Consider the following 14,406-nt stretch of genomic DNA (forward strand, 5'->3'; position numbering starts at 1 on the left):
CCAATAAAATTTATTTCAATGACATTACGTTGAACCAACGTGAAATAGACGTTGAATTGACTTCTGTGCCCAGTGGGAAGGCTCAATCGATGATCAGGCTCTGATTAATACACTGCTCAAAAAAATAAAGGGAACACAAAAAGAACACGGGGCGCCCGTGGCGAATTTGCCAATCTTGGTGTTCTCTGGCAAATGCCAAACGTCCTGCACGGTGTTGGGCTGTAAGCACAACCCCCACCTGTGGACGTTGGGCCCTCATACCACCCTCATGGAGTCTGTTTCTGACCGTTTGAGCAGACACATGCACATTTGTGGCCTGCTGGAGGTCATTTTGCAGTGCTCTGGCAGTGCTCCTCCTGCTCCTCCTTGCACAAAGGCGGAGGTAGCGGTCCTGCTGCTGGGTTGTTGCCCTCCTACGGCCTCCTCCACGTCTCCTGATGTACTGGCCTGTCTCCTGGTAGCGCCTCCATGCTCTGGACACTACGCTGACAGACACAGCAAACCTTCTTGCCACAGCTCGCATTGATGTGCCATCCTGGATGAGCTGTACTACCTGAGCCACTTGTGTGGGTTGTAGACTCCGTCTCATGCTACCACTAGAGTGAAAGCACCGCCAGCATTCAAAAGTGACCAAAACATCAGCCAGGAAGCATAGGAACGTGTCTTGCTAATTGCCTATAATTTCCACCTGTAGTCTATTCCATTTGCACAACAGCATGTGAAATTTATTGTCAATCAGTGTTGCTTCCTAAGTGGACAGTTTGATATCACAGAAGTGTGATTGACTTGGAGTTACATTGTGATGTTTAAGTGTTCCCTTTATTGTTTTGAGCAGTGTATTTCACCTTGCATCAAAGACAAAGTAGTAGGCTACAGAACAAAGGAAATATGGGTCTCCAAACAGTTTAAAGAGCACCAAAAAAGTGACTTGCCAAGTGTTTCGTAAGTGCCAGGTGCGTGCACTTAGACGCTTAGTATAAATGAAGATTGCTGAATATGCACTTATTGCATGGGGATCATTTATCATTAGGCTGGCCTGGACAAAGGAAGCTGACAAAACAACATATGGCCACAGGAAAATGAAATGTAGGCCTATAATAATAACTTCCATGATTATAACTTTAAATTCTATGAAGCCTGGGTGCAGTGCCAGTCTGTTTCTGTTCTCATGTCACACATTTGACATGACTATGAGTGACAAAGAGTTAACATGATCGAACAGACTGGCACTCAAATGATACAAATGATATATGATGTATTTTCTGGTAGTGTCTAAGGATAATTATTTCGATATTGAGGTTGCCCCAGCTGAGGTCAGCATTAGCTGTCTAGCAGAGTTTGATATCCTGCTTCACAAAGAGTCATACTGATTAGGACTTCAAGATATAGATTGCTGACATACTAGCAGGGGCGGACTGGGACAAGAATTCGGCCCTGGCATTTTATCCACACCAGCCCACGTCACAGTGCGCCTTCAACTAAAACAAATACAACATGTAAAAACACCACTGGAGATACAACTCTGCTCTAGCCATTTTGTTTGCCTCCTATTGCGCTGTCTTCTGTCTCAGCATCTTCTCTGCTGTCACTCTGTGCTTCTTCTTGTTCTTCTGTCTATCTGCCTCTCCGCTTAAGCCTTATACGTTATAAAAGCCAAGCGACTTAGGCTATATTGCTATATTGCAAATACTGTCATATGTGTTCCCCTGAATCAACACCTCCCTTATGCATTATTAATATCACAGGGCTCCAGACTAACATTTTTCCCTGGTGTCACTGGTGCCACTTACTTTACAGCTGGTGGCACCAGCCCATGATTTGGTTGGACCCAAATCATGACTAATCATCTTATGAAGTCATTCAAAGTGCTTTATGAAGAAGTCTAATATTTCAACTGCTGAGGTATTCAAGAAATACATTTTTTCATCGAACACTTCCAAGCAGGAATGCATGGTTCAAAATATTTTGCTATGCAACCTGATCCAGTGATTATCAGGAATGTTGGTTTAACAATTAGACTATAGTTGCTATGTTTTAGGACTTCATAATTTCCACATTTTTTGTCTTCAATCGAGATGAATTGCATCTTTATGCACCTTTATATTGGGGTTTAACACCTGAGGAAGTGGAAATTTAAAACACATAACTAGATCGCTAGTAGCCATGTATTCATCCAACAGTAAATTGAATGTCCTAAAACATTGAATGTCCTAAAAAACTTTGCAGTTGTAGGCTACTACCCATGAGACCTATTGCGAGTTCGAATCTCATCACAGACAACTTTAGCATTTGAGCTAATTAGCAACTTTCCAGCTGCCTACTACCTTTTTAGCTACTTTGCAACTTCTTAGCATGTTAGCAAACCCTAAATGTAAGCTTTTTAGCTAACCCTTCCCCTAACCTTAACTCTAACCTTAAACATTTAACCTAACTCCTAAACTTAACCCTAACCTTAACCCTAACCCAGCAAACATTAGCCAGCTAGCTAACCTGGATTTATGTAAAGAATAATGTGAGATGCTCTGAGACCAGCTCAATCATCTTCAAATCTTACTATAGCACAAGAGACTTCAGCAATATGTGACAGCCTTATGAAATGTATTGGAAGTTCACAAGTAATATGATAACTGATGAAATGTTGTGACTGTGAGCAATGAACAGGACACAACTAGACGTTTCAGTGGTCTTTGGTTGAAGTGGTGCCCTGAAGTCCCTGAATAAATAAGGTTGCATTTCTCTAGCGAGTAGAGATCACATTGAATGGTCTTTAGTGTTTTGTGGGTCTCGGGTTAATCAATCATCTTTACTCTACATCAACTGTCTTTGAATGTTTAGCTGTCCTTTAGCTGTTTTAACTCCAGTCCTTTAAATATACTGTACTGTATATGTAAGGGTACATTGTGGATACACCAATATTATGTATTGCTCTACAGACTGCTTCATGATCATGAAAGTCATCCTCGTGTTGAGTCATTCTGAGTCATACACACACCTAGAAGTAGGTTAGGTCTCCCATACGCATGGTCATGTAATCATCCATCTAAGGCACAGCCAGCTTTAGATCCCCAGCCAGTTCTTAAAAATAAATCTCATATCAAACCTTCTGGGCATCAAAACAACCTCTTTTTGGCCCACCTCTCAGGCTTCTATTGCCAACCCCCCAAATCGGGTGCCAAACTAAGGAGCAGGCAGGCATACTGTACCAACTCCCCGAACTGTCAGAACCGGACACTTATTAAGTCCAACAGCTCAAAGAAAAATGACAATACTCATTCCATATTACTGAACCTGGCATAACATCTCTTTGCTTGTCTTTGATCTTGCTGGACCATTTGACCGGCATTGCATTGCGATGGCTCTATCACTATCCCCTTTCCTGCTACACCAACATTTATCTCATCCAATGACATGCGAAATCTCCAACACGTACACCCAGAGTGGTATTGAGTGGAATTATCAGTCCGCTGCCCTTCAGAACTTTAATGCACTGCCCTCTGTACAGTTCAATCCCTGGCCTGTCATCTAGCTGCTGAGTAACTATAGGGAGCTGTGTGTGAAAATGAGCCTGTCTCAGTACTCAGACACAGCCCGTTACAGAGACCAGCACATGTTGTTGCCTGATTTATGAAAATGTGCTTTTGTTTTATATATCTATTTATTTTCATAACCTCTATGCTTTGTTGGTTTCCCTAATAACTTATGTCTTGACTACCAATGATTCTGTGTCAGTGGAGCTGGTGTTTGAAGTCAATGGTTTTATGTATCAGGAGGCGAATCGACAGATCAATTTCAGTAATGTGGTTAGGATGAAAAGTAAATAGAAAATGCTATGTTTCTTCAAGCGGGACCTCTTGTTTACTCTGGCAGCATTGTAATTATGTGTGAAGTGAGGAAATCTTTACAGAGAACCTCACTCTTGAGGAAGAATATATTTGGTAGTCTAATGCATATTTACAGCACGCCCATCACCATATATATATATATATTGCTGTGTTGTGGTTTTATCTAGGATTATTATCAAAATGTTGAATATCCTTTAATGTAATGGATGCCTGGCATATGGTTGTAGTCGCTCTGGATAAGAGCGTCTGCTAAATGCTTAAATGTAAATGTTAAATGATTGCTGTGTTGTGGTTTTATCAGTCTCAGGCTTATTCAGTCTTATTTGCAACAGTGACTACATTTAGCTTTTGCCATTCTGTAAAACAGGGATGGAGCCTGGGGGATGGCTTGTTTATTAACTGCTCTCTTTCTACTGTGTTTTTAGTGGGACTTCTGTTCAATGAAAACATCCCTCCAGCAAGTTTCTATCATGCCATTTCAGTCCCATCGTGAAAGAGACACCGTAAACATATCGGATCTTGACTTTATGACCCAGAAGGCCCTGCAGCCAAACTCCAAAGACAGATGGTGCAACAAGCAGTGACAGTGCTGAAGATTCACTATCCTGACCTGTCAGTGTTTTTAATGTTACTGCCAAAGACATGTGATTTGTGCAGGCATTGGCAATGGCTCATGCCTCCTAGCATGAAAGATCTGTGATTGAAAAGGTACAAACTTCTCCAGTCTTGAGTCACAAGAAGGGGAAATACAAAATGGTGGACTCCCAATGCCGGTGCGGAAGTTTGCATTTAACCAAACATGACAGTCAATCCCAAAGACATTCAACTAGTGAATGAACCGTAAATAAACCCAAAATGGTTCCCTCAGATGAGAACATCACGTTCCCTGTGTCAGAAAGCTGTCCCAACTGCAGTTCCTCCTCCTTCGCTGAGGTGGATATCACTAAGGCGGTGACCCTGGGCCTGGTGATGGGGGTGTTTGTCATCTTCGGGGTTCTCGGTAACATCCTGGTTATCCTGTCTGTGGTGTGCCACCACCACCTACGCTCCGTCACACACTACTTCATCGCCAACCTTGCGGCGGCAGACCTGCTCCTGAGCTCCACCGTGCTGCCGTTCTCTGCCACCTCGGAGGTCCTAGGCCGCTGGGTGTTTGGCCGGTCTTTCTGCAGTGCCTGGGCCGCCCTGGATGTTCTCTGCTGCACTGCCTCTATCCTCAGCCTGTGTGTCATCTCTGTTGACCGTTACCTAGCAGTCAGCTACCCGCTGCACTACCCTGCCATGGCCACTGGGCGGCGCGGCCTGGTCGCAGTGGCAGCTCTCTGGGGCCTCTCGGCAGCCATATCCGTAGGTCCACTCTTCGGCTGGAAGGAGCCCGACCCAGAGGACGAGACTGAGTGCCGGATCACAGAGGAACCGGGTTATGCTATTTTCTCTGCCCTGGGGTCGTTCTATGTGCCACTAGCTGTCATCCTGGCCATGTATTGCAAGGTCTATGTGGTGGCCAAGCGGAAGACTCGAGACCTGAGGGAGGGAAGGAAGAGGGAGGGGGATGCATACGGAGGGAGAGGGAGTGACACTGAGGATTCATCGGGGAAATGCCCCTGCTAAGCCAGAGGGGCAAGAGGAGGAGAAATGCATCATGAGGCGGAGACGCACCACCTTCGCCCTCATGCACCTGCTGAAATTCTCCCGAGAGAAGAGGGCAGCCAAGACACTGGGCATTGTGGTTGGCTGCTTCGTTCTCTGCTGGCTGCCCTTCTTCCTGGTTATGCCCATTGGTGGGTATCCCACAATGCCTTTCCTTGCTCTCCCTATGTGCTGCTTACCTGCCTTTGTTTTGAATTGCATGGAAATGAAAAAGTGAATGTGATATGAAAATGAAAGCAGATACAGAGACGTTTAATATGAAAAACACAAGTCTAATCAAATGTTGAATAGCAGTATCATAGGGAGTAACATAGAGCTGGGAATTGCCAGGGACCTCACGATACAATATTATCACAATACTAAGGTGCCGATACGATTCTCACAATTCTATATGTATTGCGATCCGATACTACGATTTTATGCAATTTGATATTCCAAACATATTGCTCACCATGTCTGCTGCAGCGGGACAAGAGAGAGTCATGAGAAAACACGTTTTGATCAGTCATGGAAATAAAAGCGCTAAAAACACGTTGGCTCACCATTTAAAAAGAAGATGAATGAAGCCAGAGAAGAAGAAATGCCTGAGATTTGAAATTGATACGTAAGGTAAAATCAAGTCTGAAATGTCAAAATGAAAATCGCAAACTTCATAAGCCTTTTTAACTTCAAATGCACTACAACTTTTAGGTGTCCTGCATTGCAGGAAAGTTCTCCTGCAACAGGGAGATCAAATTATGATCATACATCTGTACAGCCGACTAGCGCTAGCTAATGTTAACTACCTACCTTTTTTTTTTGTAGATACTTGGAGTCATAGAATATATTATAATATCGCCCAAAATAATCTTGCGATACTCTACTGTATAGATCCCCCCCCCCCCCCCCCCATCACTAGAATAACATCACTGAATGAATTTGCATTTTTCTCAAGAAAATAATCCCTAGAACTGATTTCCCATAGCAGCATATAAAGCCCCCTTACTGGATAGAGTGTGATTGCCAATGCCTGACTCACAATGTGTCATTTTCTAGTCAGGGAAGCTTCCCTTCCAAATCTCTTAAAAATCAACCCCACCACTCAACTCTATTGAACTGTGAAATGTAAATCTTAACCTCTCAATGGAAAAGCACGAAATTGAATGGAAATGAATGCTTTTGAGACTGAAAGAGGGAATAAGCCACAGGACCTATTTTCTGCATATTTCCTGCCACAGTGCACCAAAAACAATGTTAGGAGCCGTAAACAAATGCAACCCTCTATTATAGAAATTCAGCTCCAAAATCACTGGTGTTAGCTTAGCCATGGGATGAGTCATGTATAACATTTGTTCAGTGATTTGAAAGATAAGAGCTATACACTGAGTGTACAAAACATTAAGAACACCTGCTCTTTCCCATGACGTAGACTGACCAGGTGAATCCAGGTGAAAGCAATGATCCCTTATTGATGTTACTTGTTAAATCCACTTCAATCAGTGTAGATGAAGGGCAGGAGACAGGTTAAAGAAGGATTTTTAAGCCCTGAGACAATTGAGACGTGGATTGTGTGCCATTCAGAGGGTGAATGGGCAAGACAAAATATTTAAGTGCCTTTGAACAGGGTATGGTAGTAGGTGCCAGGTGCAACAGTTTGTGTCAAGAACTGTATAATGCTGCTGGATTTTTCACACTCAACAGTTTCCACAGAATGGTCCGCCACCCAAAGGACATCCAGCCAACTTGACACAACTGTGAGAAGCATTGGAGTCAACATGCATCCCTGTGGAACGCTTTCGACACCTTGTAGAGTCCATGCCCTGACGAATTGAGGCTGTTCTGAGGGTAAAAAAACAACATGTTTTTGTCCACTCAGTACATATGATCATGTGATGATAGATGTACAGTCAAACCCAACGTTGCCTCACAGCTGTCATCAACATCGTTAATACCCCCTCAAGCCTGTGAGAATGTGATTAATGAAATGCCGTATAATGGCTATGCAGACTTTAATATCCTTGATTGAGGATCCGACAGATCTGTAAATCTGTAATTCAAGATTATATGGAGATTAGGGTTGAACTAATGTACTGTAAATGAACAGATTATCAAAAGGCCTGCTGATGGTCTGGTCCCGAATACACCTCCTTTGGTCTTGGGAAGTGTAGCTGAATCTATTCAGATTCTGTGCACTTCTAATCCTACTTTAGAATTCATTTATACACAATTTCTTGATGGAAATTCAATGAGTCCGATGTTGGAGTAGCTTTCTGATTTATTTGTGTTTCATTGTATACATAACAACAGAGTCTACGACCCTGGTCTCCCCTCTTGAATGCTCCGTATACTTGTCTGTTTTCTTTAGTTGTACATCAGGAATTCAATTACTGCCATGGAGAAGCAGAGCAAATGAAATACCAGTGCTAAACCGAATAGGGTTATACTTCAGGGAAGAAATGAAATGAACAAAAACACTATTCATTCTTTTATTCCAAAGCCATTATAAACAACAACCATAAAGGGCATGATGTTGTGTGCAGTAAGCCGGCGCCCCACAATCACCCTTCATCTTTCCAAGGCAGCAAAGCATTACTGGAGTCATGCATTTCAATAGAAACAGAACTTCAGACCTGCGAGCACAATATTCTATGTCAAAGCTAATGCCCCTGAGATTCTCAGACTAAAGGAATGAAAGAGTTGAATGTTTTAGACCTTTAGAGACAAAGCTCTTCAGATAGAGAGATACAGGTACACTACCGATCAAAGGTTTGGACATTGAATCCATGTAGTAACCAAATAAGTGTTAATAAACAAATCAATATATATTTTGGATTTGAGATTCTTGAAATAGCCACCCTTTTCCTTGATGACGGGCTTTGCACACTCTTGGCATTGTCTTAACCAGCATCATGAGGTAGTCACCTGGAATGCATTTCAATTAACAGGTCTGCATTCTTAAAAGTTCATTTGTGGAATTTCTTTCCTTAATGTGTTTGAGCCAGTCAGTTGTGTTGTGACAAGGTAGGGGGGTATACAGAAGAAAGCCCTATTAAGTCCATATTATGGCAAGAACAGCTCAAATAAGCAAGGAGAAACGACAATCCATCATTACTTTAAGACATGGTCAGTCAATATGGAACATTTCAAGAACTTTGAAAGTTTCTTCAAATGCAGTCGCAAATACCATTCAGGCGATATGATGAAACTGGCTCTCATGAGGACCACCACAGGAATGGAAGTCCCAGAGTTACATCTGCTGCAGAGGATAAGTTCATAAGAGTTACCAGCCTCATAAATTGCAGCCCAAATAAATGCTTCACAGAGTTCAAGTAACAGACACATCTCAACATCAACTATTCAGAGGAGACTGCGTGAATCAGGCCTTCATTGTCAAATTGCTGAATAGCAACCACTACTAAAGGACAACAATAATAAGAAGAGACTTGCTTGGGCCAAGAAACACGAGCAATGAACATTAGACTGGTGGATATCTGTCATTTGGTCTGATGAGTATAAATCTGTGATTTTTGGTTCCAACTGCCATGTCTTTGTGAGACGCAGAGTAGGTGAACGGATGATCTCCGTATGTGTGGTTCCCACCATGAAGCATGGAGGAGGAGGTGTGACGGTGTGGGGGTGCTTTGCTGGTGACACTGTGATTTATTTGGAATTCAAGGCACACTTAATTAACCAGCATTGGTACCACAGCATTCTGCAGTGATATGCCATCCCATCTGGTTTGCACTTAGTGGGACTATCATTTGTTTTTCAACAGGACAATGACCCAACCCACCTTCAGGCTGTGTAAGGGCTATTTAACCAATAAGGAGAGTAATGGAGTGCTGCATCAGATGACCTCAACCCAATTGAGATGGTTTGGGATCAGTTGGACCGCAGGGTAAAGGAAAAGCATCCAACAAGTGCTCAGCATATGTGGGAACTCCTTCAAGAATGTTGGAAAAGCATTCCAGGTGAAGCTGGTTGAGAGAATGCCAAGAATGTGCAAAGCTGTCATCAAGGCAAAGGGTGTCTATTTGAAGAATCTCAAATATAAAATATATTTAGATTTGTTTCACACTTTTTGGGTTACTACATGATTGCATATGTGTTATTTCATAGTTTTGATGTCTTCACTATTATTCTACAATGTAGAAAATAGACAAATAAAGAAAAACCCTTGAATGAGTAAGTATTCTAAAACTTTTGACTGGTAGTGTATGTTGGCCTTACATACATCTTATCAGATAACCTTGAAGTAAGTACACAGTGAACACCAGAATGTCTGAGCTGCCTCTGCTCATCCTCTTGCTGTATTCAATACAGATAAGGGTCAATAGGAAATGCAAATGATTCATGATTCATATAGACGTTGTGAACTACTGTACTTGCTATATTGACAGATCCGTTTGTGTGTGATTTCTGTCTGTGTTCTTTCCACAGGCTCCATATTCCCATCGTACAGGCCATCTGACACCATATTTAAGATCACCTTCTGGCTGGGCTACCTCAACAGCTGTATCAACCCCATTATCTATCCCTGCTTCAGCCAGGAGTTCCAGAGGGCCTTCCTCAACGTTCTGCATGGACGCTGCCTCAGACAGGGTGGCAGGAGCTCCAAGTCTCTGGGGTTTGCTCCTTCCTATAGTCGCAGTCCTGGTCCATCGTCTCTTTTTAGATCCCAGCCTCACGCCTCCTCCTCCTCCACCCCCCCTACCCAGCCACGCCGAGCCACCTCCCCAGCCTCTCACGCCTCCTCCTCAGGCTGCTGGAGGACCTTCTCTGGCTCCTCTTCCTCGGTGGGGGTGCCAGGCCATACCCAAAGTACCCGGGTCCACAGTAAAAGCCTGCTGAAGGTGTGGTGTTTTGCAGTGGGGGAGAACCCGTCCCAACAGGGTGCTGCTTGCCTGAGCCCCTCAGCCCCTGGTGCTACATGTCAAACGAAAGTCCATTGCCACTCCCTGGGAGCAAGAGGGGAGGCTGTCTGACTGGGAACACTAAAGGATTCTGGGTAATTAAAATTTCCCCCAAGTTCTGGGAAAAGATGTGGCACTTATTGGCATGAAGTTAAGACATCTCTCTCGAGACCTGCTGGAATCAGTCAGTACAGCTATTGACATAAAACTGATGTGTCTTCATGTTTTGGGAAATGGGAGAGAATATACCCACTGAAGAAGATACTGTAACACACCTGGAGGTAGAGATGTACTGTACTGTATGTGCTTCATTGTAGATTGATGTACAGTATGAATCAAAAGGATACACAGTGTCAGTACAGAAACTGAATCAAGAGTACTGAGTCAGTAAAGAGACCAGGGTTGGGGAGTAGCTGATTACATGTAATCAGTTACACGCAATCTGATTACAAAAAACTGTAACTGCAATCAATTATGTTACCAACTAAAATATTGTAATCAGATTACAGATACTTTAGAAAAACTAGATTACTTCTTGGATTACTTTTAAATTCAGAAAGGCTGTTTGCGAAAAAATACATTATGACACCTTTCTGTTTTCTCAAATCAAAATAAAATCAAATTGAATTTGTCACATGCGCCGAATACAACAGGTGTAGACCTAACCGTGAAATGCTTACTTACAAGCCCTTAATTAACCAACAATGCAGTTTTAAGAAAAATAAGAATTAAGAAAATATTGACTAAATAAACAAAAGTTAAAAAAATACAAGAGTAACAATAACGAGGCTATATACAGGGGCTACCAGAACCAAGTCAATGTGCGGGGGTACAGGTTAGTCGAAGTAATTGAGGTAATATGTACGTGTAGGTAGGGGTAAAGTGACTATGCATAGACTATAAACAGCGAGTAGCGGGGTCAATGCAAATAGTCCGGGTAGCCATTTGATTAGCTGTTCAGCAGCTTGACGGTAGAAGCTGTTAAGAAGCCTCTTGGACCGAGACTTGGCACTCCAGTCCTGCTTGCCGTGCCGTAGCAGAGGGAACAGTCTATGACTAGTGTGGCTGGAGTCTTTGGCAATCTTTAGGGCCTTCCTCTGACATTCAATTCAGCATTGATAAAAAGGAACAAGTTTAAGATCGTTCCAACTGAGTCTGACCACAAGTTAGAGACCACTATGATGACACACCAAATGTGTTTGATGGATCCTTTTTGTCTTGTTCTGATGTCTCTTAAGGGGAAAGTAATCCAAAAGTACCTTAAAGTAATCAGATTACGTTACTGAGTTTGGGTAATCGCAAAGTTACGTTACTGATTACAATTTTGGACAGGTAACTAGTAACTGTAACAGATTCCATTTAGAAAGTAACTTACCTAAACTTGACAGAGACTGAATGAAAATTTGCTTTCAGGTCACCAAAGATGATTATTTGAGGATGATGTCCATACATAGGTTCAATTTACCATCCATACTGTTACCTTTTTTTGACAATATTTATGACAAGCTTACCATCATGTGCAGTTTTCACGGTGCTTTGTACTGAAAAATGTAATGCGTGCTCGGCTCTTACTATGTAAAGTAGCTACTGTGCTGCTGGTGTGTATGCTTGTGTCTTGTGACAGTGGTCTCTTTCTTTACCTACTCAAATAGCAGAAGAACATGCACAGCTAGATACTCCAACACACTAGACCCAGAGAATGAGCCAAATACCTGCTATGCATTGCAGGATGTTATTATTTAATCTTGCCAATTCACCCTCTGAATGCCACATATACACAATCCATGTCTCAATTGTCTCAAGGCTAAAGAATATATTTTTAACCTGTCCCCCTCCCTTTCATCTACACTGATGGAAGTGGATTTAACAAGTGACATCAATAAGGGATCATAGCTTTCACCTGGATTCACCTTGTCAGTTTGTCATGGAAAGAGCAAGTGTCCGTAATGTTTTGTACACTCAGTTTATTTAGTATGTTATGACTTCAAATATCCATATAGCCACTTGTTAGAAACCAAAATACAGGGAGGTTCCAACTTATTCCCATTAATCCAATCGGTCCAATAATAAACAACTTGAGATATTTATTGATTGTAATGGTCATAGCATTCGTTAATAGTCACACACAGTCTGGTTGTTAGTCACACAGTCTGGTTGTTAGTCACACAGTCCGGTTGTTTGTCACAGTCACACAGTCCGGTTGTTTGTCACACAGTCCGGTTGATAGTCACACAGTCCGGTTGTTAGTCACACAGTCTGGTTGATAGTCACACAGTCCGGTTGTTAGTCACACAGTCTGGTTGTTAGTCACACAGTCTGGTTGTTAGTCACACAGTCTGGTTGTTAGTCACACAGTCTGGTTGTTAGTCACACAGTCCAGTTGTTAGTCACACAGTCCAGTTGTTAGTCACACAGTCTGGTTGATAGTCACACAGTCCGGTTGTTAGTCACACAGTCTGGTTGATAGTCACACAGTCCAGTTGTTAGTCACACAGTCTGGTTGATAGTCACACAGTCTGGTTGTTAGTCACACAGTCCAGTTGTTAGTCACACAGTCCAGTTGTTAGTCACACAGTCTGGTTGATAGTCACACAGTCTGGTTGTTAGTCACACAGTCTGGTTGATAGTCACACAGTCTGGTTGATAGTCACACAGTCCGGTTGTTTGTCACACAGTCTGGTTGATAGTCACACAGTCTGGTTGTTAGTCACACAGTCTGGTTGTTAGTCACACAGTCCAGTTGTTAGTCACACAGTCTGGTTGTTAGTCACACAGTCCGGTTGTTTGTCACACAGTCCGGTTGATAGTCACACAGTCTGGTTGATAGTCACACAGTCCAGTTGTTAGTCACACAGTCCAGTTGTTAGTCACACAGTCTGGTTGATAGTCACACAGTCTGGTTGTTAGTCACACAGTCTGGTTGATAGTCACACAGTCCGGTTGTTTGTCACACAGTCTGGTTGATAGTCACACAGTCTGGTTGTTAGTCACACAGTCTGGTTGTTAGTCACACAGTCCAGTTGTTAGTCACACAGTCTGGTTGTTAGTCACACAGTCCGGTTGTTTGTTGTTAGTCACACAGTCTGGTTGATAGTCACACAGTCACACAGTCTGGTTGTTAGTCACACAGTCCGGTTGTTAGTCACACAGTCTGGTTGTTAGTCACACAGTCCGGTTGTTAGTCACACAGTCCGGTTGTTAGTCACACAGTCCAGTTGTTAGTCACACAGTCCAGTTGTTAGTCACACAGTCCGGTTGTTTGTCACACACGGTTGATAGTCACACAGTTGTTTAGTCACACAGTCCGGTTGTTAGTCACACAGTCAGTTGTTAGTCACACAGTCTGGTTGATAGTCACACAGTCTGGTTGTTAGTCACACAGTCTGGTTGTTAGTCACACAGTCTGGTTGTTAGTCACACAGTCTGGTTGTTAGTCACACAGTATGGTTGTTAGTCACACAGTCCGGTTGTTAGTCACACAGTCCGGTTGTTAGTCACACAGTCCAGTTGTTAGTCACACAGTCCGGTTGTTAGTCACACAGTCCGGTTGTTTGTTTGTCCGGTTGATAGTCACACAGTCTGGTTGATAGTCACACAGTCTGTCCAGTTGTTAGTCACACAGTCTGGTTGATAGTCACACAGTCTGGTTGTTAGTCACACAGTCACACAGTCTGGTTGTTAGTCACACAGTCTGGTTGTTAGTCACACAGTCTGGTTGTTAGTCACACAGTTGTTTTAGTCACAGTCTGGTTGTTAGTCACAGTCTGGTTGTCACACAGTCTGGTTGTTAGTCACACAGTCCAGTCACACAGTCTGGTTGATAGTCACACAGTCTGTCACACAGTTGTTAGTCACACAGTCTGGTTGATAGTCACACAGTCTGGTTGTTAGTCACACAGTCTGGTTGTTAGTCACACAGTCCAGTTGTTAGTCACACAGTCTGGTTGTTAGTCACACAGTCCGGTTGTTAGTCACACAGTCTGGTTGTTAGTCACACAGTCTGGTTGTTTGTCACACAGTCT

General features: G+C 42.9%; 1 protein-coding gene across 1 annotated transcript; it reads left to right on the top strand.

Moving 5' to 3' along the window:
- The first annotated feature begins 4,278 nt into the window (after positions 1-4,278).
- On the top strand, positions 4,279-12,471 carry adra1ab (adrenoceptor alpha 1Ab). Its single transcript, XM_029659050.2, is given in 3 exon segments — positions 4,279-5,389; positions 5,391-5,623; positions 9,912-12,471. Coding segments are annotated over 3 exon segments (1,470 nt in total). The 5' UTR covers positions 4,279-4,697; the 3' UTR covers positions 10,457-12,471.
- The last annotated feature ends 1,935 nt before the right edge of the window (positions 12,472-14,406 follow it).

This window comes from Oncorhynchus nerka, linkage group LG4 (assembly GCF_034236695.1).
Source record: "Oncorhynchus nerka isolate Pitt River linkage group LG4, Oner_Uvic_2.0, whole genome shotgun sequence".
Classification (NCBI taxonomy): Eukaryota; Metazoa; Chordata; class Actinopteri; order Salmoniformes; family Salmonidae; genus Oncorhynchus; species Oncorhynchus nerka.